Here is a 25,657-nt window from a genome sequence, read left to right as displayed (position 1 = left end):
TTGCGATCAAAGTACTTGAAAATGTTTTTAGAACCCGCTCCAAAATAGTATTGCATTTTTTTTTTGCATTATTGCATTTGTATTGCATATTCTCCCACAAGCCTTGACTGTGTTCTTATCAGCCCACACTGACATTTTGTTTATATTTGTGTTGCATTTCTCTATGCCCTCGCTCGCGCTGCAGACACTTAGTAGCATTAACGATTGCAAAATTCCACTGACACTCGAACAGGAATCAAGAAAATTGGTCCATGGCAGGGATGGGCAACTGGCGGTCAGTTTGAAGTTGGAATAACAGTGTTCACCACTAATTGACAGACATTGCTTACTAGCTCCCTCTATCAAGTGATGAAGCAAAGAACAAAAGCATACCAGAGAAAGGTGTCATGCAAACAAGTGTCCAGAAAACAATGGGTCCACAACTTGGGTAGCATGTTTTTAATATCATAAACTAGCATAACAGTATATAAAAAAAAAAAAGCACAATAATAGGAACGAGCATGCGTAGTGTTTGTTTCCAAAAGCAAATACGTTTTTTTCCAAAAGACATTTTTCTTTTTCTTTAGAAGATGACACCTTTGCTGGGATGGAAGACAACGACGACATGTTTTGATTGTCTTGCCGAAGAAGGGGCCACTGAGACAAATCCAGCTGTTTCATTTTTCTGAATAATTTCTGCACTCTCAACATGAAGAGTCCACTTTTCAAACAGTGATGAAGGTGAAAGTACCTGAGGTCGGTGTTTTTGGCCCTGAAGAAGATGCAACAGGGAAACAAAAGCAAAAGCGAGCAGAATCATCAACCATCAGTGCAAATATGGCCCCCAGAAACAAATTTAGGAAAAAATACTCTGTGGGCAGCTGTCCATTTTCTTTACATCCTTCCTTCCTGGTTGTCCTTACAAAAATATGGGCTTGGTCAGCAGCACTGAGCTCAACCTGAACTAAAAAAAAAAGTATTGCGTCAGTTCATGATTGATAAAGAAATTACTGGTTCTAAAATATAATGATCCAAGTCTACATTTTTGCATGTTTTGTGTCAGCAATAGCATTGTGTGTTGGGGGGGAAAGGTAGAAAACAAAAAAGGCAGAAAAATACTGAATTTTTGTCATGTACACTGGTCACAAAAAGTTAAGGATGTTGAGCTTTGGGCTGAAATGAAAGAATGGACCTAAAATGCGATTGTAGGCAGAACCTCGGCCCTGGCGTGGGCTTTTTAGAGCGCCTCGTTGTTGCGAGGGTGAAAAGGTCACGTCGCATTTTAGCTTCCTCCTAAAATTTCACCTCAAAGCCTAAGTGGCACTCTTTTAGTGCCTTGTGCTTGAGTGCCTGACACATTTGTTGGCTTGATCTATCCAAAGGTGGCGCCACAGTTGGGACATCGCCTCTGCCGCAGGGCGAAGCAGAAGAGGATGCCCAGTGGAAAGAAGAAGATGGCACACAGTATTCCCAGGCAGGTGAAATCGTCTTCCAGAACGCCAACTCTGTCAAATCAAGTGGGGAGAGAGGAAAGAAAAAGCAATTATTAAGCTACCTGTAGAGGAGTGTTGAGGCTGAAATTACAGGATTTGGACAGGTGAAACAATGGCTGTTTTGAAAATTCAAGCGGCGATCTGCCGTTCTGCTCGTGAATTAGCAATTCACCTTTCGCCACGTATGGCTCGACATGTGACTAACAGGATGCTGGCTGACGCGCACTTAAAAAAAACAAATGTGTGAAAGTCATATCCGCTCACAAGACCCAAGATATGCAAGTGTGTGCATCATTGCTCAACCTTACATTAACCAATGACAACGGTGGTTGCGGCAGTAAAAGAATACAAGAAGGCTTAAAGGCTTCGTCACGCCGGCCAAGTGACACTCACATTGCTCAATTTGTCCATAAAGTTTTTTTTTTTTTTTTTTTTTTTATTACATGTGGCGACATCATCTTAACGTGCCAGTTTAAATGAGATTTGTGTGTCTTTACCTGCAGGCTGGGCATCCTCCTACCACCACGACGGAGGGTTGAATAACCGTATAGGTTCCGGCGTAGGGCTGATGGGACACGGCCGCTCCCAACTGGCCTGTGTTTGACAAGAAACATGCACATGATTGCACACTGAGCTGAAAAAACAGGAAGTTTCACATTTTCCCAAAGCAATCTATCAACGTCAACCTGATTAAATGCTCTGAAATGTGGCCTCTTAATTGTGACACAATGGAAATGACTGAGGTGTTAAAATATTCCCGTGACCATACTAACATTATGGGGAAAAAAAATCTATCATTTAAAGATAGGTGAGTAGCTCTCAGACAATATTGACAAACTTGAGAGCCGCTTATCTGAACTTTGATACAAAGATAGCACGTGAGAGCAGAAACACGTGTTTGGGGGAATGTGAATCAGCCTTTAATTCACTGTACATGCTGTAACCATTAACAAGTCGAACAAGGTTATGTTTCTTGTCACATTGGATAGCTCCAACAGGTGCAGACCATGCTGGGACTCCCCCTTAGCACCCTATTGTAGCCTACAAAGTTGCGTTTTTTTGTGCTGTTCGAAAATGTAGTGTAATGATTCTCAAAGTACAATATTAGAACCACTTGTGTGGTATGTGGCCTGACTTTAGCATTTCTTTAGGAACAGCTTCTCAGCTTTTAATACTACCCGGTTCAACAGTTGTCATGGTATTTGGAAACTTGAATACGCAGTGTTTTAAATACAGATTGTGATTTTAGTAAGGTTTAACGGGAGTACAAAAAAATAGTTTGTTTGGCTGATGCATATAACTAAAATAGTCCATGATACAAAAATTCCTTTAAACTTTATAATATAAAGTGATTTCGGACGAAAGAATAAGTAACTGAGCAGGCAATGGTTAATGTGTTTATCCTGGGTATTACCAAAACCGCCAGTCTAAAAAAATAAAATAAACCCACAATTTTACTTCCGTGATATAATCACGACTTCCGCCTATAAAATCACCCGAAAATTAACAAGTTGGACCTCCATAAACGAGCATACTACTCGTTAACGCCCAAATAAGTGTGCTCCGTGTAGTATATACATGACAACAGGTATACATATGTATGATAACAAGTATAAATATCGTGGACGCTTAAGTTTTCGGCACATTTTAGTCCCTTTTAAGTGACGCTAGAAGCAAAAGAAAAGATGCAGTAACGACTGCGGAAATGCGTGCCGGTGACTCATCTTCTAATAAAGTCGAGTTTCGTTTAATGTGAAATGCACAATGCGACACAACACACAGAAAATCCTTGCGCGTACCCACCATGGCCGCCGGGTGGGTACTGGTAGGGCGGCGGCGCTACGGCGGGGATAGCCCCGTAGCCGTGCGGCGGCTGTTGCTGCTGCTGCTGCGGGCCATACTCGTAAGCCCCAGGGACAGTGTTGTAGGCGGGAGGTCTGTCCTGAAGAATGGGTTTGTTGTCCACCATGTCAGCCAGAGTTGTCCGGCGTGCCACCTAACTTTAAGGGAAGGACGCCGAGACGCGTTCACGACTTCACCAGTTTGCTGTCGGCCTCCGCAAAAAACCCCCAAAAAAGTAAAGAAAAAACGACACGACACTGGTTTACAAAAAACGACGTTGCGTCAAAAACGAAAGTTGGTCGCGCTCCATGCCCCAACTTTGTCTCTCGCGACACATCAAAGCCCAGTTTACAACATTAACGTCGACACAGGAATGCTCAGACAGCTAACTGAGTTCCATCGTTGCTTCTTGGGCGATACAACAACAATCAGCTGTCACCAAAGCGCATTGTAACTCTGCTCAACTCAGGCAGGCTTCCCCCCTCATCTGTCGATTGTCACAAGAGAGGAATCATGTGATGAGCGGTTAGTGCTCCCCTGCAAGCGCCCAGGCCTCTTTAAAGAGACAGTGCAGCAAAACAAACGTCCCGCTTCCATTTTTGTCACCATTTGCACGTCTTTTGGAGTAGTCGATGTGTTATACTGTACTTCTTGGGCAACAAAGCGTGTGTAAAACAGAAAAGTTTGTTTTAAATAATAAATTGTATACATGTTTTATTTTTATTGTTTTGAAAACATCTGGGACAGGCTAATAAGCAAGGTTGCTGTTTATAACAGACAAGAATACGTAATAGTAATAAGGACAATACTCATGGCTTGCTGATTTCATTCCGTATACAAACGTAGTGTCACCGTGAAAAACTCTTGTACAACACATGATAGTGACGCCTCGATGTGGATGGGGCTACTTGACCCCCCTAATTGTAGTTATTTACGTTTTTATTCTTATTATCCATTGATACAAGTTGAAATATTCAGTTGCTTCGTTTTAAGATCAGCAAACAAGTTTACACTGTACTGAATTGCGTTTTTAAAGACAAAGTGTATTCAAATATTAAGTCTCGATGATAATAATTGTGGACACGTAAGAGGCGTCAAGCTGTTATATGACGAGAAGAAACCTTAGTCTTAAATAATTAAAAACGCTCACTCTTGGTATAAATTATTGAAATATTGCACGTCAATCAGACACGCGCTTCCGGATTGGACCAATGAGTAAGGCCACAAGCCCCGCCCTCTTTGCGCTCTCTTAACCAATCGGAGCGCAGCTACCTCCATTTCCTGAGTTGTAAAACCAGCATTCCGCTACTCTCTAATTTAAAACGCCGTTGTGGGAAAATGTTGGCGTGACTTCACTGGCTGGGACTCTGAGTGGGTCGCTTAATGGAATTGCGGAGCCACATGTAACTAAGTAAGTGTTGTGGGTTAAATGAAAAATGTTCAGATATGCAGTGAATATGCAAACAGCTTATAGACTACTTTGCGGTAAACGGGTCCACTGGCGTAGGTGTCCACCTTCCGCAATGTTCCAAAGGTATGCTTTGACACCTTCCTCCACATTCCCATGACAACCGCGTATCGGATACCAACATTCAGGTAGGCTACCTGCCACTGCACGCTCCCAAAACAATTAATTAATGTTATCAGTGAATTCTGCATAGCTCCGCGTAGTCTAACGCATGCTTTTAAAACTGTTCTTCTTTCAATAGCAATAGACAAAAAAAAAAAAACAATGACAACACGAAAAAAGAGCTGAAGGGCCTGTTTGGAATCAGGCGTCAGCTTTGGTATCAGGCAACATAGCGGATTAGTATCCGTCTACAAGTCAAAGTTCCGGTCTGGTGTTTCAAAGTAAAACTAATGAGCAGGGCTGTTCGAAATCACCTTTTTAAATATACTGTCAACCTAACGAGCAAGAATAGCAGCTCCTTCCGCAGCAGACTATTACACCCACGGTGTAGGAAGGAGAGGTTCCACAGGTGCTTCATTCCCACTGCTGTCAGACTCTACAACATGGCACCTGATCATGTGTTGGTTTCCTTCCGTTTCGTCTCTACCGCTACTAGTGGCATTTGTCTTTGTCCTTGTTTGTCTCTTATTATTCAATTTTTACATTTGGTACTTATTTCGTGTATTCTTGCGCTCTTGTACGCTGTTGTGACAAGAAAATGTCCCCACTGTGAGATAAAGTTCAATCAATCAATCAATCAATCAATCAATCAATCAATCAATCAATCAATCAATTTCCATGAATAACTACCGTTTAACAAGAACTGATCTCAAAGAAGTGCTTTTGGACATGAGAAAAGCTCACTATGAGGGTTAATATTAGCATCATCATAAATCATCATAGTCTTATGGTCATGTATGATGCAGTCACCTCTCTTTCTGCCAGTCCGCCCTGTTTGGTTTAGAACCACCATGTCGATCACGCTGCTGTGGGCCGTAGACGTGTACGGGCGGGTGTACAGCGTCTCCACCGCCGGCCGGCGCTGGGTCCGTGCCGACGACGCACTACTGGAGCTCAAGCGCGTCAGTGCCGGGAAAGATCGCTGCTGGGGCATCGGCTGTGACCACCACGTGTACCTCAACATGATCCCTCATGAAACACCCATCCGCTACAAAGAGGAGACCTATGAAAACCAGGTCAGGATTAGACGGGACACTCAGGGGTCCCATCCATCTATTTCTTATTCTGAGTTGTTGATGTTGATTTCAGAGGTGGAATCCCGTGGACGGGTTCACGGACACGCTACTGCCCACCGACCGCTGGCCATGGAGCGACGTGACTGGGATGAATCCTCAACCATTTGACAGCTTTCGGTTGCCGTCCCGCAGCTGGGAGTGGGAGGGGGACTGGTATGTGGACCACAGCTGTGGGGGCGAACCCAGTCAGAGCGGGGTGAGAACACGCGTGCGCCCGATTTTGACTGGCTCACGAGAACGTGCGATGAGTAGTGAACCAATCGAGGAGCTTCAAAGCCTCTTTATGCTGCAGGGTTGGGAATATGCTGTCGACTTCCCTGCGAACTTCTCCCCCGACAAGAAATGGAACTCTTGCGTGCGTCGTCGGCGTTGGATCCGCTACAGAAGATACACGGCGCAAGGCACCTGGGCCAAGGTTTGGACTCCGGCTTGTCTTTAATCTCTAGTCGCGTGCTACAATTGGATGGAAAATTCTGCTCGCAGATCCCCTCGGCGCATCCCGGGAAGCCTCCGCTACCTCTCTGTGACATCAGTTGCGGCGGCTGGGAGATGAGTGACGAGTCTGGGAGGTACCCTCACCTTTGGGCTGTGTCCCAACAAGGACAGGTCAGAAGGGTTTCCCATTTCTTGTCAATAGATCACCTTCATTCGAATTGTCTTCCAAATCAAAGCTTATTCTGTGGAATAGGATTCACTTTAGCTAATCATTTGAAATAAATTCATGTATTGTGCATAAGTCTTCAATTTTTTTGTTCACTACTTTAAAATAAATACAGCATGTCTTCACTTTACATGTAAACGGTTACAAATCTGCTTATAATAGAGCAAAATCTTATTATTTTTGGTGATGATTGGTATAAAATTTATTAGAGTCGTCAATTGGGTGAAACTCTGCAAAAGAGCATCACGGGCTGCTGCGGCATTTGGCCTCAAGGGGGCAGCATGACTTCAAATATTTGTCAGGCAGTTTCTGTAGGTGGCCTTTGGAGAGCTGCAATAGTCACCTGATGTCTTGCAGGTGTGGTTCAGGGACGGCATCCACCCTCGAGTCCCTGAGGGCACCGGCTGGGAAGAAGTGGAGGTGCCCAAGGAGGTGTCCCAGCTGGCGTTGGGTCCCAGAGACCTGCTGTGGGCTGCGCTATGGGATGGCAACCTGCTGGTCCGCGCAGGCCTCAGCCTGGACAGTCCCACCGGTCGGCGCAAGCTCACTTCCTGACCACGACAGTCAAACTTCCATGATGGTATTGAAAGACTCGTTTTGGTGCTCCTCCAGGCACGTCGTGGCTGGAGGTGGAGTCACCCCAGAAGGAGGTGGAGACTCTCCATGTGTCTGTAGGGGTCAGCGTTGTGTGGGTGATCACTAAAGACTACAAGGTGAGCCGCATTGATGGCGATGATGATGATGTCGTCAGTTCTACACGTGCTCATACGGCTCAATGATGTCCGCGGCAGGTGTGGTTCAGGCGGGGCGTCAATTCCCACAATCCCTGCGGCTCGGGATGGATCGGCATTGTCGGCGAGATGATGATGCTCGATGTGGGGCTCAACGACCAGGTCACGCGCTCGTCTGTTCCTTTAAGTCCATGTTAATCACGCTTTACAAACTCGCACTCACTGCTAACAATTTCATCTGCACGATTTAAAAAGTTGAGACGATCCCAAAACAGCTTTGACGTGTTGCAAAATATTTGCGTGTGGCTTTTTGTCTCGATGTCAAGATGACTGCCGCGAGGCAGGTCATTAAAAGTAGCGGTGAGCCAAAACATTTTTTTTCGCTGCCAGGTTTGGGCGGTTGGTGAGGACCGCGGTCTGTATTTCCGAATTGGGGTGACCCCATCCGAACCGAGCGGCAACGGCTGGATCCCCGTATCCGCCGAGTGGGGCAGCGCTCGAGACACCGTCCCACTCAGGTCTGTGCGCATTTTTAACCGAGACAGTGAACACGGTCCGATAAGTACTACTTTGACTAACATCAAATAATAAGTGGATAGGTGGAAGAAAATGGATGGATGGAGCAAAAACTCCACCTAGCAATGTAGCCTAGTGGTCGTTTCCCTCTCTAACTTTAATTATGTTCTCAAAGGGACGGCTGTGAGCTGAGTAGGCAGCCGGCAGAAGCCTTCCAAGGCTCAGCGCTGAACTGCACCAACTCGGACTCCGAGTTAGGCCCGACGGAGCCGGTGAACAGCACAAGTAACACTCCAGTCCTGGAAGCGGCAGACCCTTCAGTGGTCCCCTTAGGAGGAGTCCCCGTCGCCTCTCAAGAGACAAACGATGCACCTGCAGCACCTCAAACTTTAATCCCCGCAAGCGATAGCTTCATTAACAGCCTGGTTTCGGACCGCGACAAAAGCTCCTCAAACCAACAGTCAAGCATCCCACTTGAGGAGGAAGGGCAGTTCTCCCCGGCACAAATCGCCCTGAGCCCAAACGCCTTCGGGCCCGGCGCCCCTTGGAGCAATGTGGACTTGGAAGGCGCCGAGGCGGCTCGAAGCACGCTAGCAGGAGGACGCTTGAGCGACGGACTGAGTCTGGACGGTGCACAAGGTGTTGGGGAGGAGGAGGGTCCCGTGTGGGCTTGGATTTCGGGAGGGGGCTGCAATGTGGACGCCGCTTCCCAAGTCAGCTGGCTCAGCGCTACAGGTACAAGGACAACTGCGATGGCTTGATGTACAAGAGCCCTGACGTAAATTTTGTTAGGCAGTCTACATTTTTCTGTGACTGTTTGTATGCCTTTACTACACTGCCTCCAAGTGGCCATAGTGTGCACACCCAAAGGAGCTGCACAATGTCCATTCAAATGGTCCAAAAATCATCAGTCATTTCTTTAAACAGGTCATTTTATATGATTTAATGAAGTTAAGTTAAATAATTTAATAACACTACATTGAAATCAACAATTAATAATTGTCCAGTCCTGCTAAGAGCGTAGTCATAGTGTAGAATGAACGGAACCCGAATCTCAAGGCACCACTGACGTAACTTTTCAGACATCCCACACATACAATGATCAAAACACATTTCATGTGTGTTCATGTCCATTTTGTGGGTTGTGTGTCTGTTGTGCAGCTTGTGCTCACATGTGCTGTGCCCTATTTGTGGTTGTCTGCATGTTTGTCTGACTTTCCGTGTGTGTGTGTCTTAGGCCCACTTGTTAGCTCTTGGTCACTGACCCCCGTGCAGTCTTCAGCCTGGAGCAATCAGGAGCCCAGGGAGGAGATCAGCAAGAAACCTCTGGAAAGAAGCAATGTAGGACTCGTCTTGTGGGTGGGTGGGGTTGAGGTGGGGGTCATTACTCATTTGTTACTATGCGTGTGTATACCTCGCATAGTCCGTCTGGGTGCGTAAAGGCACGCTACGTTGGTGGAGAGACTGGAAGCCACAGCGCTGGCTGGACGTAGCTGCGGCTCTGGAACAGTCTACCAAGTCGGACGGGAGGAAGGACAGCATCTTCTTCATTTACTACACGCAATATGATGAGAAAAAGGTACGGAGGTCAAGTCCCGCCCCCGTATCGAGTCCTCGACTGACTCCAGTGTTGACTTGCTGAATCTTGCAGTACATTCACATCTTCATCAATGAGATAACCGCGCTGGTTCCAGTGGCACGGGACTGCCACTACGCGTTTGCCGTCTACACAGGCTACAGGACCAGACAGAGGAGTCCCCTGGTCCTAGCGGCCCAAACAGAAAAGGATATGAATGACTGGGTAAGTCTTCAGATGATGGGGGGCGGAGACCTCGGCATCATCCCGATGTGTCATTGCTGTCCTCCAGCTGAGCTTGTTGTCAGACGTTTGCTGCGAGTGCCGGGGAATCGTCACTCCACCGTCCAGGCAGGCCCTGTGGTCCACAACCTCCAAAGGGGACATTTTTGCCCACGAGCCCTCCTTTTCCCTGGAGGCGGCCATGCACACGCAGTCTTGTGACCTCATGTGAGAGCAACACCGGCACGGCAGTGCATTCTGCATTCATTCATGCCAACGGATTTTTATGTTTCTGTCTTCCGGTCTCGCTGCTCCAACGCGGTGCTGCAGGTTCTGGCGCCAGGTCCCCGGACACATGCGCTGTGTCGAGGCCAACAGTCTGGGGCTGGTGTGGGGCATTGGGTGGGATGGCACGGCCTGGGTGTACAGCGGGCACCCCGGGCGGCAGGCCAACCTGGGTAAAAATCTTCACTGCGATTAGCATTGCGCTTTAAAGAGCAGCCAAGCTCTGGCCCGGTCAAAAAAAAAATTTCTGTCTGCTTTGGTGGTAGATGATGCAGGTCACGTGCACCAACAGATTGACATCAGGAGCATGCACGTGTATGAGAATCAAAGATGGAACCCCATGACTGGCTACACTGACAGGTAGCGCCATGACCGGCCCAGCAACTGTGGGACAATTGTGGTTTTGGCCTGACTGTTGTTTTGGTGTCTTTGTGCCAGAGGACTTCCCACCGACCGCCCCATGTGGAGCGACGAGAGTGGACTGCGGGAGTGCACCAAAGGAAACACCCAGCCACCCTCCCCCCAGTGGGCATGGGTGGGTGGCCATTCCGTCTGGTTTCAATTTAATATGGCACAGTCATTCACTCCGAGTTGTTTCGATCTGGGCCGCAGCACTTTGTTCTGCGTTCCAGGTGTCTGAGTGGGCCGTGGACCACAATGTTCCCGGTGGGACGGACAAGGAAGGATGGCAGTATGCTGCCGACTTTCCCGTGTACGTATCATCGATTGCATCAATTTCCAGAAGTGCTTCCCGTTAGTCAGATAATCAGCCAGGTTACTCGCCAAATTTTGCCACCGATCTGGATTGAGACGTAGATCCAGGCACTTTTGTGCTGTTACAGTCTGCTTACAATGGGCTGCAAGTGAGGCGGTGACCCACTCACCATGTCTGGTCGATGGAAGTGAAAGACAGAAAGGTCATGTTGCAGTCAGCAGCCACTTTGTGATGTGAATCCCGCCACCTACGGGACTGGAATGGAACAGTCACACTATAATTTCTCAAATGGATTGAAAGGTTTTGCATGTTTCTTGTAGAACATTTCATGGCCACAAAACGCTGAAGGATTTTGTCAGGCGAAGACGTTGGACAAGGTAAGCGTGCTCAGCTTCACATTCACAAACACATTGGCGCTTTCCAAATTCGCAATGACGACTTTTGTGTGCCGTGTGTCCAGGAAGTGCCAGATCACTCTGAGCGGCCCGTGGCGGCCGGTCCTGCCCATCCCCCTGAGCGACGTCTCCCTGATGCCCTGCCTTGCCCACAGCAGCATGGAGCAGGTCCCCCTGTGGGCCCTCAGCGACAAGGGGGACGTGCTGTGCCGGCTGGGCGTCACCCCACAAAACCCGGCAGTAAGGTCATCGTTTGTTGTCTCAGGGGAGAAGGACAGAGCCCTGCCTAGAATAATTGATGTTTCCCCTCAAAAGGGTTCCAATTGCTAAGCGAGAGCAACAAAACATGGCACGAAGCTTCTCAACTAGCTTCAATATAGGTGCTTAGCACCGAAATGGTGTCCAGAGATTGAGTGATTTTCTTCTTCTTTTTAAATTTATTGGTGCATTTGACCTATTCCAGGGAAGCTCCTGGCTTCATGTTGGCACAGACCAGCCCTTCAAGTCCATCGCCATTGGTGGCGCCAATCAGGTGTGGGCCATCGCCAAGGACGGAGCAGTCTTCTACAGAGGCTCTGTCTCCCCGCAAAACCCTGCAGGTAAACCTCCAAAAATGACAAAAGCTAATGCTAATTAAAAAAAACAAAAAATCACACAAAAAAATCCAATTTGTTGGGGTGCCCCCACAGGAGAATGCTGGTATCACATTCCCTCTCCATCCCGCCAGACCTTGAGACAATTGTCTGTGGGGCGGACGTCCGTCTTTGCCGTGGATGAAAACGGTGCGTCCCAACTTGAATAATAATTGTGCTTTCAAGCCTCCAAATAACAACCTCCCTTCCCCGCCTCTCCCTCAGGCAACCTGTGGTACAGACAAGGCCTGACCCCGAGCTACCCTCAAGGTTCGGCTTGGGAGCTCATTTCCAACAACGTCACCAAAGTCTCGGTGGGGCCGCTGGACCAGGCCAGTACCACCCCACTGCCCATTCTTACTGTGCGTGTGTGCGCACCACGCCCTGAACTGAATGTTTTGTTTTTAGGTGTGGATGATCGCAGATGCAATGGCGGGCTTCCCCGCAGAGGCACCGGGAGCTGTTTGCCACAGGCTGGGTGTCGGACCCATGCAGCCCAAAGGTCAACGGTGGGACTACGGCATAGGGGTGAGTCTTAGAGAACAGTCACTGTGTCCCAACACTTTTATCCCTCCGATTCATGACCTGGTTTTTGCCTCTGGCTCCCAAGGGAGGATGGGAGCACATCAGCGTGCGGGCCAACTCGGTGGAGGCCCCCCGCACGCAGCAGGCGCTTGCCGCCGGACCTCCGTCGCCCCGCAGCCCGCTCCCCTCGCGAGTCAACGGGGCCGCCGCGAGCGTGTAACGTGAGCACCGCAATTGGAAATGCGCAATCATCATCACGCGGGTTGTGTGGGGAATCGCTCAGTGAGTGAAGAATTCCAAACACAGGCCCAATGACATTTTCTGTACTTGGACAACCAGCTGACAAAAAAGGGAATATTATGAAATCTTGTGCATGTGTGCATCCTTTTCTGCTATTCAAATGCAAAATATCCGATCAACACTGATTAAGGGCTAAAAGTCTCAAATCATCCTAAATGGTCTTCGATTGATTGTTTTGGGGTCTTGTTGTTTATTGTGCATGTTATTTATGTCATTATTTATGTCTTGTGCTTGTCTGATGTACTTTTTGGGCCTGTTTGCACCCCGCCCCCAAAGACACAAACGAGATATAACAAAACTGTACATACAGAGAAAAAATGGGATGGACACTTCCTGGACTCTGCAATAATAATTCTAATAATAAAAATAAAGAGATCTTCCTGTTAGCATCAAATGCATCAATGATGTCAATGTGACTTGTGTGGGGCATTTTCACGTTAACAATAATTCGGGGTACCCATCCGTCACCTCTAGCCAAATGTTCCACACACAAATTTCCCATATCCTACACTTGTTTGCTACTAAACTGTTAACTACGCTACCTTCCGCCGTTTTAATTTCCAAGACGCCAAAAAGTTCTGTTTTGCTGACCAAACTCCCATATTGCATCATTGCCCAAGGTACAATCGTGAAGTTGCAAAACACCATATGCACTTAAAGAACGAAAATGTGTATATTGCATCTGTGTCATATTGACACGTTTATATGTATTTACACTTTTAAATATTAGCCTTGCATAGTGCTCAAATATAAATTGACATTTCAGAGTCACACTTTGTAGTTCATTTGTATTTATTTTCATATTAAACAGTGTAATTATAAACATCTCATTCAATGACATTAACACATGATCAATGTGACGTAAAAATATCACCACTTTTAAAATGGACACGTCTAAACAAAAGCATGATTCCATCTCCATCATCATCTTGATTGGCTTGGACTGCGACTAAGATATGTTCACACAACCAAACCTCGTCCCCGCAATGATCAACATTTATATACATCAGTACAGTTTTTTTTGTCAGTTACATTTTGTGTCAAATGTGCAAGTTGAAGCAAACGTCGTCGACGACGTTTGTCCACTCAAAGTCCTTAAATAAACCTTCAAGTTTGGATGAGGAGGTGCACGAACCGCAACTTTAAAAATAAAAAGGTCAGGGGATGCGGACGAGGGGAGTGGTGTCAGCTACGCAAAACTCCCATCTGAGGTTCTTTGGGTACGACCATAAAAATAAACACAAATTTGAATGGCGAAAAACAAAATCAAACAAAACAACAAAAGGAATAACAACTAAGACAAATCAAGGCAAAGCAGTAATAAAATAATCTCTATGGAATCATAATAAAAAGGAAATCAAATGTCCGAAAAATAAAGGCAAGGAAGAGCAGAGTGTCGTGTCGATTGCGGTTCTGCTCCTTCCCCCTCAATTGAGCTCACCCATTTCACACCAGTCAGTAGAAAGTCATTGCACGTTGTTTTTTGTTCGCATTAGTTTTTCCTTTTCTTTTTTTTTTTTTTTTTTTTTTTTTAAACAAACATCTGCATTGGCTCATTCAAAAATCAAATTTGGTAGCGCTGCAAACCGACGTGAGCGGTCTTCTTTATTTTCCTCAATTACAAAACTTAGTGTTTGTCACAAGTGACTTCAAGTGAGTCGACGTCAGCAATTGCAAAGGGCATTATTTAAAAAAAATATATACTTAGTGTTAAGCGACGGCTCAAGTGGTCCTACGAGTGCACCGTAGCGTGTAGGCGCGCTTGAGGTGAAGGATAGCAAATACATTGTGCAGTTTGGCCCGGCTTGGAGCATCCTACTGCTGTGCCAAAGCTTTCTTGCTAGTGAGAACAAAGTGCATCCTTTTCTTTAAAGTCGCTTAAGCCTTCATCCGTTTTCTCGATATTAACGCTAACACTGGTTGCTTCTATGTGGCCTTGAAACATACACATATTCTCCTGCAAAGAGATGTGGTGACTCGTGAACATGAATGCAAAAGCACCAAAAAGCAAGATCACAAATGGAGAATGACCAATGGCAGTGACGATGGAAGAACAACACTTGAAAGAACCAGGTCCAGGTGGATTCCAAGAGAAGATTCCTACTTGGCTCTTGTGCCACATTTCATCCCCCCAATTTTTTCTTGTACAGTTTTTGGAAGGGGTGGAAGGGGGGGCAGTGGAGTTGTGGAAGAAAGCAGGAAGCCACCAGACGTTCATTAGGAGCACCTGCCATGACGTCCCTGCTTCGGCCCGTTCGTCACCCCCCCCAAGCGGATTTGTACATCCGTGGAGGGCTTGCTCATCAACCGGGTGGGTTCTTGTCTTGACCCCTCCGCTGCGTTCTCCAGGCCCCGCAAAAAAAGTGCAAGTGGTTGTTAGTGTGATGACAACTAGTGGAGTGCCTTGAACTCGAAGGCTAGTCTTTTTCGCCATCCTCACTGCTTCCTAAAAAGGCACAACAAATTAAAAAAATCAGTGTGAACACCATGCAAAGGCACTCTATTGAAGAGGGACAAAAAAGAACAAACAGAAGAACTGGTCTGCCGTCTCGAGTCTGGTGGATAAAGAATAAGTCGGAATGCATGCAATGTTAGCTACTTTAAGGTGATACTACACTGGCTTGCTATAATAAAAAGCAAAGTAAGAAAAGAGAAGCACAACCTCCTTGTTCGATGTCAGAATCGGTGAGGTGCGTCAGGGAAAAGCTGGCGATGCTGGCCGGCGAGATGGAGAAGCGCGAGTAGTTGGAGGAGTTTCCCCAGCTGGCAACGGCTGGGGATGAGATGCGGGTTGCCGCTGCCGCTAAGCTCTTTGCCGGCGCTGCGTCTTTGTGTGTCTTGGAGGGGAAGGCGGGCGCCGACGGGAAGTCGTCGTCCCACTCGAAGCCGCCACCTGAAAGAGGAGCAAAAGGCTGCTGAGCGCACGGAGTGTCACGCTTACGCGCAAACATTTACCTTCTTCGTCCGTGGAGCTCTCAGAGTTGGTGAAGCGGTTCAGGTAGCCGGTGCTTGGCGCCGGGTCACTAAACTGCGGCGTGTGCAAATTGGAGCCCGCTGAGTGGTCGCCCAGCTCCTTGGTTGGGGTGTCCTGAATCACAATGCAGAAGTTAGGACGAGGTCCAAAAGTAGCATTTTGGTTGATCTAAACCCATCCACATCTAAGAACGAAAGAGACTAAGCGGACCTGGTCAAAGAGGTAGACGGTGACATCGTCAAAGAAGGACACGGCTCTCCTGGTGGTCGTCGATGGAGCGCCGGTGTTGAAGGTCGCCGACTTCAACAAGCTCCTCAGGTTCTTGGCGCCACTGTCGTCCGAGACGATGAGCGGCGCCACGCGTGTGCCTTCTTCCTCGCTGTCCGAGCTAGAGCTGCGCAGCTGGTAGGCGTGAATGTCCTCGTCCGAGTCGTCGCTGTTTTCATTCTCCTCGTCAGCGTCCATGTCGTCCTCCGGGCCGTCCAGTCGGGCCAGGTAGCGGCCCTCCACTTCGGGCTCTTTCATCTTGTGGGCCTCTCCAGCGTAGGTCCTAGTCAGCTTAGCATGAATGGCGTCCTCCCCTGAAGGGAGCGGACTCATGAGGGAGGACTGCTCTGGCTCGGGAGACTCGGGTAGGTCGCTGAAAAAGTCCGCTCTGTCTCCGTCATGATTGGGCCAAGTTTGAGGTTCTGTTTCTTTCCTTTTTGAGTCTAAATGCATCTCTGGAGCTCGATCTGGTTCTCTTCTGACATCGCCCTGAGCTTCTGGGGCAGAGGCACCTTCTTTCTCTGGTATTAAAGACTCCACAGGACTTTCCCGTACTGAGACTGGAATGTCTGTCGAGTTCTGCAATGACGTGATTTCAAAAGTACCTGCCACTTTTGTTTCTTCACATTTCTTCTCTGGCTCGGATTCATTGTCTGAGAAGTAGGCGGAGTCTCTATAATTACCGCAGATTGGCGCTTCTTCGAGAGGAACGATGTCAAGGCAATCCCCGGCAAGAGCGTCTGGCGAGGCCTCAGGTTCAGAGATGACAATTTCCGGAGGAACCAGATTGGTTGGAGCTCTCATTTCTTCGGGATGGTTTTCCTTTTGAGCTCCGCACCCAGGCGAGAGGTCTTTGTCATCGGGCTGAGAGTTCCACTCGGGAGACTCCAGGTTCTCTGTCTCATAGCCACTGTCAGCTATCTTGTACGGCGGCTGCAACTTGTGCTGGTCTCCGAGCCGCTGAATGTCCAGCGAGTCCAAAGAGTCGGGCGTTTCGGCCGAGTGCTCTGCGGTAGGGAGAGTGGTGGACGTGCTGTCCTCCAACAAGCTGTCTTGGCTGAGCTGATCCAACGAAGGCCCGGTGACCAATAGAGAGGATCTCTCAAGAGGTTGGCCGTTGGCATCCAGAACGAATTCGTCGTGAGCGAACAGATTTGTTTCCATTTCCAAATCTGCATCGTCATTGAGTTCACTCAACAGATCGGCACTCGTCATATCATCAACATGTCCGCTGTTGAAAGCCGAGGCTCCGATAGGCGCTTTCTCAGAGATTTGCCTTTCTACGACTTCTTGAGCACTGCTCTTTGAGATATTGATGTCAAGCTCAAGGCTGGAGAGATTGGCAGCGGTGCAGGACACCTCTGTTGTGGCACTTTGAGAGAAGACGGGAATCTGATCATCACTCTGACTCAGGAGGATGTCCAACCTGTCCGAGGTAGAATGGAAATCAGAGTCTTGGCCTCCGTCTGATGGTTGGAGCAGAGTGAGGTCCTCAGTAGAAGAACGGTTACTGTCTGGCAGCCGGTTGCTTATTTCGTCTTCTGAGAAAACAGCAATGGAAGGCACCAGTGTTTCATTTTGTCGCCGAAAAGGATTATGTTCCCCAAAGTTGGTGTGCGACGAGTCCAAAATTTCCTGACTTGAGGATGCGCTACTCCATACAGGTCTTGAATCAAAATCTGTTGTCTTTAAGATGCCGGAAGGGTCCAGGTTGTCCCAGGAAGCCATTTTGAAGTTTTCTTCAGGTTCATGGACAACGCCAGGTGAGAGAAAATTTTGCTGTGGATTGTGTTGAAACATTGTGTCTTCTTTCAACAGGTTCTGCTCTTTAAGAAATCGGAAGTTCTCTGCTAGTTTGTCACTGTTGAGCAGCCTCATTCTCTCAGCGTTGGCTTCCTCCAGAGTCTGGCGAGCGGCTTCGGAACAATCGCCTAAAAAAGAATCCTGTGCATTCACCTCTTGTCCATGCAAAGGAGTATTTGCACAAAAAGGGTTCCCGCTGCGATCGGGAAGCTCCATAAAATCTCGTCTCCAAGATACAGAGTCCTCCTGCGTGGACTCTCCCTCAGTGAAAATGTTGGTGTGGCATGGACTGTCATTTTCCAGAGATGACCAGATGTGACTGTCTGGTAAATACGAATCCTTGGAGTCGATACTATGGTGGAAGAAGTCGCCCTCCGTGCTCGATTCATCCAAGCGAACATCTTGAAGAACCACAAAGTCCTGCCGGCCGGAATCCAAGCCTGTTCTTTGAGCGCCGTCTTGTCCCTCAAGTTGTACGTAACAGCCAGCTGCCCCATTAGCTGGCTTCTGGGCGTGGAACACAGGCAACATTCCGGGCATTCCGGACGGAGCATTCCCACCACCGGTGGTTGCCGATCTGGTGACGGGATTCGGGAAATGAGCCTGGATGTCTTCCGTGGAAACGGGAAAGAACATGCTGTGGTAGTTGACCGTCGCATCCGAGCTCCGGTGCGCGTGGCCGCCGTCATAGTGGTCCTGCTTGGCCGCCTCCCAAACGTATTCGAAACTCAGACCTTTGCTGGTTTCGGTGACGGTCAGCACCTCATCCATGTCCTGCTGCAGGCCATCGTCGGCAAATTGCTCCAGGATGGGGAAGGAGGAGGGGCCGATGGTCGTCTGTCGCACCGAGACACTCGGCTTGAGAGCGTCCCAGCGCTGCTCAAAGTCTTCTTCGATGTCTCTTTGGCCTTGCATGCGCAGGTAGATGAGCAAACGATGGACTTCCTCGGCTGTGGCGCGCTTGTCGGGGGAGAGCCAGCAGAACTGCAAAACCTCGTACCTGAAAGTAAAAACAAAAGAATAAAGGTGAAGGCTCTTTTGCATTTGTGAAGAAACAAACAAAGATGAAAAGAACTCACCATCTGTCCGAATAAGGAAGCTCGAGTTGCGGCTTGAAGAGTTTGACTTGTTGCTCCTTGATCACGTGATTGAGAACCTCCCGGTCAGACAGATGAGGATACGGTTGAGCGGCATTCTCAAAAAGCTCCCACAGAGTCACCCCCAAGGACCTAGCGGCAATCAAGGAAAAAAACAAAAGGAGAGCAACCGATTAGCATTTGCTTTTTGTGACGTCATCCACAACATGAATCGCGTTTGGACGGGGCACAGTTGGCACAGAGCAAACAGTCTCCCGTCAAAGTGGGAAACCGATCCTTGATTCCAGCTGGCAAACATCGACATGAAACACGATGCTTCACCAAGTTGGCTAAAAGGCGCTGCGTGATTGACATGGCAAGTCCGATAGCAGGTGGCAAACTTAAACCATTACCTAATGAAGAGCAAAGTAGCTCTTAACAGGGGAGGACATTTTGACTTTCAACGCGTCTTTATTCAGAAGGTCACCCGGTTCTTGAAATTGCGTAACGGAGTTTACGAGCGGCAAACATTTGGCCAAGCGACGGCGCAGCCGGTCGACTCATTCGAGCAACTCGCACGCGGTCGTGCCTCGTTAGCAGCAGACGGCACAGGCGGACTCGACTGGGATTTGCAGGCTCGCGTCGCCCATCCCATTACAAGCAGATGTGAGCGTCTGCTAACTGGCACGCGATAGCCCTGCCGCTATTCAGTCTGCAACTTTGGTTCTGCTCGTCAACTCTGTTACGTCAAAGTTCCTGAAGTGAGAGTTTCTTTTCGATACGTACCAAACATTGCTGGATTTGGTATGCTCCAGAGTGATCACACCCCCATGGCGCTCGCCGACCAATTCGGGAGCCAACCAGCGAAGGGGCGCGAATACATCGTCCTCTGTGATGATGTAATCCTCCTGATGACAAAAAAAGATCAGAGGACAATCTTACTAACTAGGTTGCACTCGAAAGGGGAAGAGGGGTGGGGGAGGGGAACAAGTGTGACAACAAAAGCTTTTATTGTTTGGGGTCTGCAAAAGTGATTGATGCTCTGATGCAGGCAGGCGGGCAGCGCACGCTCACTTGGACTCACCAAGCGCTCCAGAAATAGCACCAGTGGGTGACCTTATCTTATGAGTATTAAATTCAAAGTGACAGATCAGCAGAATTTGAAGACGGCCGCAGACAGGAGGACCTCGGCGCGCTCCGTTAGCGCGACTTGGCACCTCGGAAGACAATTATGCAGTATACGTGCTCACTTTATATGCATAGGGCCCAATTCCGTAGTCTCCGACTTTGACCGTAAGATCCGCTGTCAGGTAGCAGTTCCTCAGAGCTAAGTCACTGGAAAGCAAATATCACATGAGTGAGTTTCACAATTTGTCATCATTGCTGAGTCAGGTGATCAAACTAAACAAAACTCGCTGCCACCATTGCTGCCATTTTATTTGGAACTTTCTTTACTCTCAAAAGATACTGTGGCAAAACACAACGTGCTTTTTGTTCCGGAATGTCTGTTTAGTTTGCACATTTGCTTTTCAGGCCCCAGAGCAGGAGAGGCTTAAAGCTCCAAAGGCTCAGTCAGTGGTTCGCCCTGCAACAAGACCTGCGCAACTTCTATTCCTGACTGCATACAGAAGCCGGATATTCTTTCTTGAGGGAAATGCAGCCCGCGCAAACGGTTATTTGTGTAGTTGCCAGGAGATGGCGCTTGGTGAACGGGCTTCTCCAAATTCAAATTAAATCACATTAACTAACAGTCAGACATTCACGTTAGTCGCTTTCCGCTTTACTATTTTCTTTCGCAGAGATGAAAACAGGGCAGCCGCTGCTGACACAAGCGCTTTGGCGCGACCGTGGCCGGGCTCGCCCGTGTCAAAGCCAGCAAAACCTCTGGAAGACAAATGGTGATTTATTTTAAAACTTTTTGTCCGCGCCGGTCTCCAGTTGGCTACATGCCCGAAAGCGGGAAACGCAGCAGGAAAAGAGGAGGGGGGGGGGGGGGGGGTCCTACGACGCGACCCTACAAGGCTTACCGTCACGCTCGGATCGCATATCGGCTCGCCTTTGCGCATATTAACGCCACATGGGTGTTCCATGTATACGATTTTAGCGCCGTCTTTTGGATGGCCAATCTCAAAACTGGCTAAAGTCTTGAGAAGAGCACACGAGGACGCTAAACGCTCGCCGATGTGTCAACGTTTTCAGGATTGCCGAGCGGAATCGCCGGGGATCCTCCGAGTTGTAACTAGGATTGAAAAGACGTCTTCCCAAGCAGGGCTCTCCTTTTACACGCAAAGAGCAGACTCATCATATGCCGCGGACAGCTGACACTGCAGCAACGCCTGGGAGCCGTGTAATCAGAGGCCCGGCAGCTTATTCCGAGCATGCAAATAGAGCTGACGAGCCGGGTGGCCGACATTCGCCTCAGCCGCACTTTGACGGCAACCCTCCCAACCTATGGGGGGAGAACGGAAATGAAACGCCGCCTCTCCTGCTTGCAAACCTTTTTTGGAAAACGCCTGGGAGTGGGTTAACATGGGGCAGTCCAGCGGTTTAATGTTAAGCTCCTTAACGCAGTCGTATCGGTTACCTCATGGAGTCACAATCATGAAGCGCTACCAGAATGCTGTAAGCAGAAATTCAGATGTCTGTACAAGCGTAAATATGAAGACTCCAAAGAATATATTATGGAGCTCTCCAGATTCATCATTAAAAGGCAAAGCCATTGTGGGAAATGTAAAGTTTGGCTTCTTTTGTGGTCGAAATGTTGAAGGATAGAAAGGAAGCGTGCCTCGAGGCCGCAATCAAAATGTTGTTTGAAATAGAGGCTGCACGGCAAGGTGGGCTGAGGCAGGCACAAAGCAGACTCATTTGGCAAGTGCTACCTGTGCACAAAGTTGTATTTGTGAAGGTGAGTGAGGCCGGCAGCGATTTCGCAGGCCATCCTTTGCAGCTGCAGCATCTCTGCGCTTCTGAACGTCCAGTCCTGCTGAGACAGATAGCCTCGCAAGTCCCCCTGCAAACACACACAGTCAACACACAAAGCAAAGCCTTCCAAAAATTAAAGCCAGAGAGTTCATACTCCCAGTGAGTTGGACAAGTCACATGGAGACGTTTTCAAAATGGGTTGTAAACGTCGTCTCTTTTGGATCCCCACGTGGGGACATTCCAAGCACGCAAACATTTAGAAAGCAAACGGCCACGACTATCGTCTCACGCATACTTGTAAGTGATATTACTTAAAACGTTGTAAATGGATTGCATGCTTTGCATGCCTCTTTTGTTATTTTTAACACTCTGTTCGACAGTAAATTGGTTCTGCTATTTATGTAACTGTCAGCCTGCCGTTTGCAAAGTGTACGTTGAATCCTCAAGAAAATAATCTCAATATGATTTCCACGCAACTATATGACCAAAAACAAAAGTATGGATTTTGCTTGTATAGGAAAAGTTACAAATGTGTCTTGTAAATCTTTGGGTGGGAATGGTAGTGTATTAAAAAAAAAAAAAGCTTGCAGGAGGAAAAACAAACAAACATTAACCTGATGTATATGAAGTGAAACCAAACTAAGGGCAGGTGTTAGTACATGCAGCGGGAGTACATGCGGACATGCAGTGTGCCGAAACCGTCACATGGGGCGGTCATTTACGCAATTGCTGTCTTCTCGCGTTTCTCACGAGTGTCCTGAACTATTTATTCAGTGCGGTCCGCTGGTTTTAAGGGCTTAAGTGTGAGAAAGAAGATAATGAGGTAGCCCCAGCCCGCACAACAAACACACACTAGATAATAAGCGGCTCTTGTGTTGCATTTGTCTTGTGCTGCTCAGCAGATGGCCCCTCACCAGAGTTTTTGAAAAGTTGATCCGCACCAGGCACTCCGCGTACACTACCTCCGTTGAGATCAAAGGATTACGCGGGTCTTTGTGCTTGGACCAGTTCCGGGGGGACTTGGTGTGCACTGACAGCTTACAAAGCGCGGCTTGCGAATGTCGCCGGCACCTGTGCCGATCATTCAGCAATGTGGAATTGATGGTTTTCACTTTCTTTCTTGACTTTGGAAAGATCTATTATGGCTCCCAATCAGCCCACCCAAAATAAATCACGAGAAAGAGGAACGCAATCAGATGCCGTGACGTCGCCTCAACTTGTCGCAATAGAAAGCCGAATTGAAGCTTGAGCCGGTGGGCCTCGAATACTAAACGTCAATCAGTAACTGAGAAAAGCAGCGGAATCCACTGTGCGTGTCGTTGCGGATGGTGTCGAAGCTTTCAATCGCAAAAAAACGTTATGGCTACTTACCATTTGACAGTACTCGAAAACAAGCAGGAAAGGAATGGCTTCCACACACTGGCCAAGGCACTGAAGGATGTTTGGGTGCTGCAAGACTCTGGCAGGATGAAAGGATAAGACAGAAGGCAAAGCGTTTGCGTTTAGACTCGTGTGCGTGTGGCGAGAGACAGCAAGTCAGCCCGGCTCGCCCTGGGCAGGCCGTCCGTTCACCTGTAAGGGTCGCCCTGCTGCAGGAAGTCATTCTGCTCGTTGGCATTTGCGTTGGCTTTCAACTCCTTGACGATGACTCTGGTGCCGCCGGCGTCAGTGAAGATTTCGCTCAGGATCGCCTGTCAGCCAACATTCAGCCAGTTGAGAACAGATCCCAACAAGACTTCGGGCTACTCTCAACGGGAAAAAAATCTTACCTGGCCAAACCATCCGTTGCCGATCTCCTGAATGTAACTCAGACTATGGCGGGCGATCTGCGAGCCTGCCGAGCCCTCTGGGAATCCCAAAACACAGACAACACGTTTGCCATTTGACATGTCATAAAATGAAATCCAATGCATGTCGCCGAATAACAGCCCAAGGAGGGCGTGCCTGTTTCCGACCTGCGCTCGGTGCAGGTGGTTGGAGATGCAAGGGTCCAGGCAAGGCCACGGGGGAGACGGCCAACGTGTACACCTCGGCCGACGAGCGCATAGACGGCGTGTCCTCGGCCGGCGGTGTGAAGTCAATCTCGTGGTCAAAGTGGTCTTCAAATTCCTGCGTCGACAAACATCCAGAATGTCAGCCGCTAAGAATACATAAAGACGACATCAGTCGGCTTAAGCGTCTCACCTTGAAGTTGATCTCCCTTTCCTTGCAGCAGGTCACACAGTTCCCCAGCAGCACCAGTAGGGCCGCCAGGGCCGCCAGCGCCAAGGAGGCAGACACATAGGATGGGTGGCCCGGGCCGTCGTCTACAACAGAGCACAAGGCCAAGTCGGGTGTTCACCACTTGACACGTCCCCGTTATGTCGGAATTCGAAACACAAATATGATGGCTTCTCTGTATCCAAAGACAAGTGAAAATCAATTTTCCCCGTTGCAACGCCATTAAACCATTTCAGTTGCACAGAAAACAGATGTTTGGGTTATGTGTTTTGAATTCCTTAATTGGCAACAGGCCTTTTTCAAAGTTGCTACATATTTTGTCTGCCCGGCTTCCTTCCGATTCGGTTCGTGTTTTAGTAAGGCGGTCACACAGAGGCGCAATTAACCCACATTGGTGAATTCCTCCCACCGATAGTAACAGCAGTACAATGTTGAAGAAAAACTAGCCCTTGCATTGCATTCCAATACGTCCATGTGATTGGGATTTTAAGACGGGGCAAAGGACAGGTCATCGCTGCAATGTCTTAAAAATCATTACAACATGGCATCAACATTTCGTTTCTGTGTGCTGTCTTATGATTGAGGACACAACACCAATGATTGACCAGAGATAATAAACTTGGAATGTGTGACGCGGTTATAAATTAGCAGCTTCACAACAAAATCTTCACTGAATCTTGGCAAGGGACCATGACAAACCTACACATCTGATACCTTTTTAATACCAATGACCTAAGATTGAAATGAGTGAGTCATAAGATCTGACCGTGTTGTGCGACACATGTCAACAACCAACTGAACCCTGTATAAAGGTGACTGACCTCTCTGTGCAATGCCACTGAAGCTTCAAAAGAAATAAAAAATGAAATTTGGCTGGTTGGTGCAACAGTATTGATTCTGAAGGCCCTGGGCAGATTAGAGTGGCATGGCAACGCGGAAGCTGAAAGGTTTTTAAATCAGTTATTATCAGATATTTAAATCAGTGCAGCAGAAAAAGGCTACGAGATTAAAAGAGGAGATTCGTTCTTTTATTTTTCCCCAAGTGTTAGCTCTCGGCGAGGAAATCATTACGAGGTTGTTTAAAATTTTGAAGTGGAAGGGTTAAAGCAACCAGCAATTCCTCCAAAGCTTTACCTGCGCTGTGGTGGGACTGAAGAGGAGCACCTTGAACCGACCAGCATGCCCACAGCAAGATCGCGTAGAGCAGCAGCAAAACATATCCATGACAGCTCCTCATCCTCCACGCTTAGCTCCAAAACAAGCTGCTCGATGGTCGCAATTGTCGTCGTCAGCAACGGAGAAGTCGTTTTTCAGTCATTAGTTAACGATGGAACGTTGATGGCGGTGGCACACACAAGCATTCTGTCGCTCTTTAGCCACTTAGCTTCGGCTAGCATGCCAATTGGAACAGTCCTAGCTAGCAAGTACAAAACGCCCGTTACCGGTGTCCATTCGGACAAAAGGGGCTAACAAGCTCGTTGCCGAGTCATATTTGGTAAGTGCCGCTTGGCGTTACTCAAGAAAACGCTAACTGGGCGGAATAAATCAAACCGGACTGTAATGAAACTCATAACAGCCGAAGCGCCATATTCCTCATATAACGTCACGAAATGGGGCGGGCGATGTCACGTGATCGAGGCCTCATCCTAGCCAATCCTGGCTTGGAATACTGTGGCACAACAAACAGCCAATCGGCAACACTTGTTATTTGTCATGGAAACAAAACGCATTTCATAAAGGTTGTGGAAAGTTTAAAACAACGTAGCCAGAGGTGGAAAAAGCAACCCCCCCCCCGTATTTTCTTAAGAACATTTCAA

General features: G+C 48.1%; 3 protein-coding genes across 3 annotated transcripts; 1 reads left to right on the top strand and 2 right to left on the bottom strand.

The window, feature by feature from the left end:
- Nucleotides 1-423: 423 nt before the first annotated feature.
- bri3 (brain protein I3) lies at nt 424-3,835 on the bottom strand. The gene is made up of 3 exons (XM_049743818.2): nt 3,276-3,835; nt 1,970-2,066; nt 424-1,484 (listed from the first exon to the last, which is right to left on the bottom strand). Exons 1-3 carry the CDS (start codon nt 3,439-3,441, stop codon nt 1,352-1,354), a joined length of 396 nt encoding a protein of 131 aa, XP_049599775.1. The 5' UTR covers nt 3,442-3,835; the 3' UTR covers nt 424-1,351.
- A 739-nt stretch (nt 3,836-4,574) lies between these two features.
- Nucleotides 4,575-12,976, top strand: tecpr1b (tectonin beta-propeller repeat containing 1b). The gene is made up of 26 exons (XM_049743815.2): nt 4,575-4,725; nt 4,822-4,910; nt 5,710-5,960; nt 6,034-6,216; nt 6,313-6,435; nt 6,504-6,626; nt 7,039-7,213; nt 7,294-7,394; nt 7,473-7,574; nt 7,803-7,930; nt 8,104-8,663; nt 9,166-9,269; nt 9,352-9,507; nt 9,580-9,729; nt 9,797-9,954; nt 10,057-10,184; nt 10,278-10,371; nt 10,450-10,546; nt 10,644-10,723; nt 11,047-11,103; nt 11,187-11,361; nt 11,585-11,720; nt 11,811-11,903; nt 11,979-12,085; nt 12,162-12,281; nt 12,364-12,976. Exons 3-26 carry the CDS (start codon nt 5,736-5,738, stop codon nt 12,496-12,498), a joined length of 3,510 nt encoding a protein of 1,169 aa, XP_049599772.1. The 5' UTR covers nt 4,575-4,725; nt 4,822-4,910; nt 5,710-5,735; the 3' UTR covers nt 12,499-12,976.
- Nucleotides 12,977-14,074: 1,098 nt separating this feature from the next.
- lmtk2 (lemur tyrosine kinase 2) lies at nt 14,075-25,451 on the bottom strand. The gene is made up of 14 exons (XM_049743814.2): nt 24,975-25,451; nt 23,805-23,926; nt 23,576-23,729; nt 23,390-23,466; nt 23,193-23,311; nt 22,992-23,079; nt 21,578-21,708; nt 19,949-20,033; nt 19,485-19,606; nt 18,702-18,851; nt 15,763-18,622; nt 15,534-15,666; nt 15,241-15,471; nt 14,075-15,024 (listed from the first exon to the last, which is right to left on the bottom strand). The coding sequence occupies exons 1-14, from the start codon at nt 25,075-25,077 to the stop codon at nt 14,996-14,998; spliced, it is 4,404 nt and encodes a 1,467-aa protein (XP_049599771.1). The 5' UTR covers nt 25,078-25,451; the 3' UTR covers nt 14,075-14,995.
- Between the last annotated feature and the right edge of the window lie 206 nt (nt 25,452-25,657).

The sequence above is a fragment of the Syngnathus scovelli genome, chromosome 16 (assembly GCF_024217435.2).
Source record: "Syngnathus scovelli strain Florida chromosome 16, RoL_Ssco_1.2, whole genome shotgun sequence".
In the NCBI taxonomy this organism is placed as follows: Eukaryota; Metazoa; Chordata; class Actinopteri; order Syngnathiformes; family Syngnathidae; genus Syngnathus; species Syngnathus scovelli.
Note: the sequence above shows the minus strand (reverse complement) of the source record. Positions and strands in the feature narration are given on the sequence as shown.

Coding starts and splice junctions, on each gene's coding strand:
- bri3 (XM_049743818.2), bottom strand. CDS start 3,441: ATGGTGGACAACAAACCCATTCTTCAGGACAGACCTCCCGCCTACAAC. Junction 2,067..3,275: donor GTACCCACCCGGCGGCCATG/GTGGGTACGCGC, acceptor TGTCAAACACAG/GCCAGTTGGGAGCGGCCGTG. Junction 1,485..1,969: donor GGAGGATGCCCAGCCTGCAG/GTAAAGACACAC, acceptor TTGATTTGACAG/AGTTGGCGTTCTGGAAGACG.
- lmtk2 (XM_049743814.2), bottom strand. CDS start 25,077: ATGAGGAGCTGTCATGGATATGTTTTGCTGCTGCTCTACGCGATCTTG. Junction 20,034..21,577: donor AAATACAACTTTGTGCACAG/GTAGCACTTGCC, acceptor TTTGCTTTCCAG/TGACTTAGCTCTGAGGAACT. Junction 18,852..19,484: donor ACCAAATCCAGCAATGTTTG/GTACGTATCGAA, acceptor GATTGCCGCTAG/GTCCTTGGGGGTGACTCTGT.
- tecpr1b (XM_049743815.2), top strand. CDS start 5,736: ATGTCGATCACGCTGCTGTGGGCCGTAGACGTGTACGGGCGGGTGTAC. Junction 7,575..7,802: donor ATGTGGGGCTCAACGACCAG/GTCACGCGCTCG, acceptor TTTCGCTGCCAG/GTTTGGGCGGTTGGTGAGGA. Junction 10,185..10,277: donor CGGGCGGCAGGCCAACCTGG/GTAAAAATCTTC, acceptor CTTTGGTGGTAG/ATGATGCAGGTCACGTGCAC.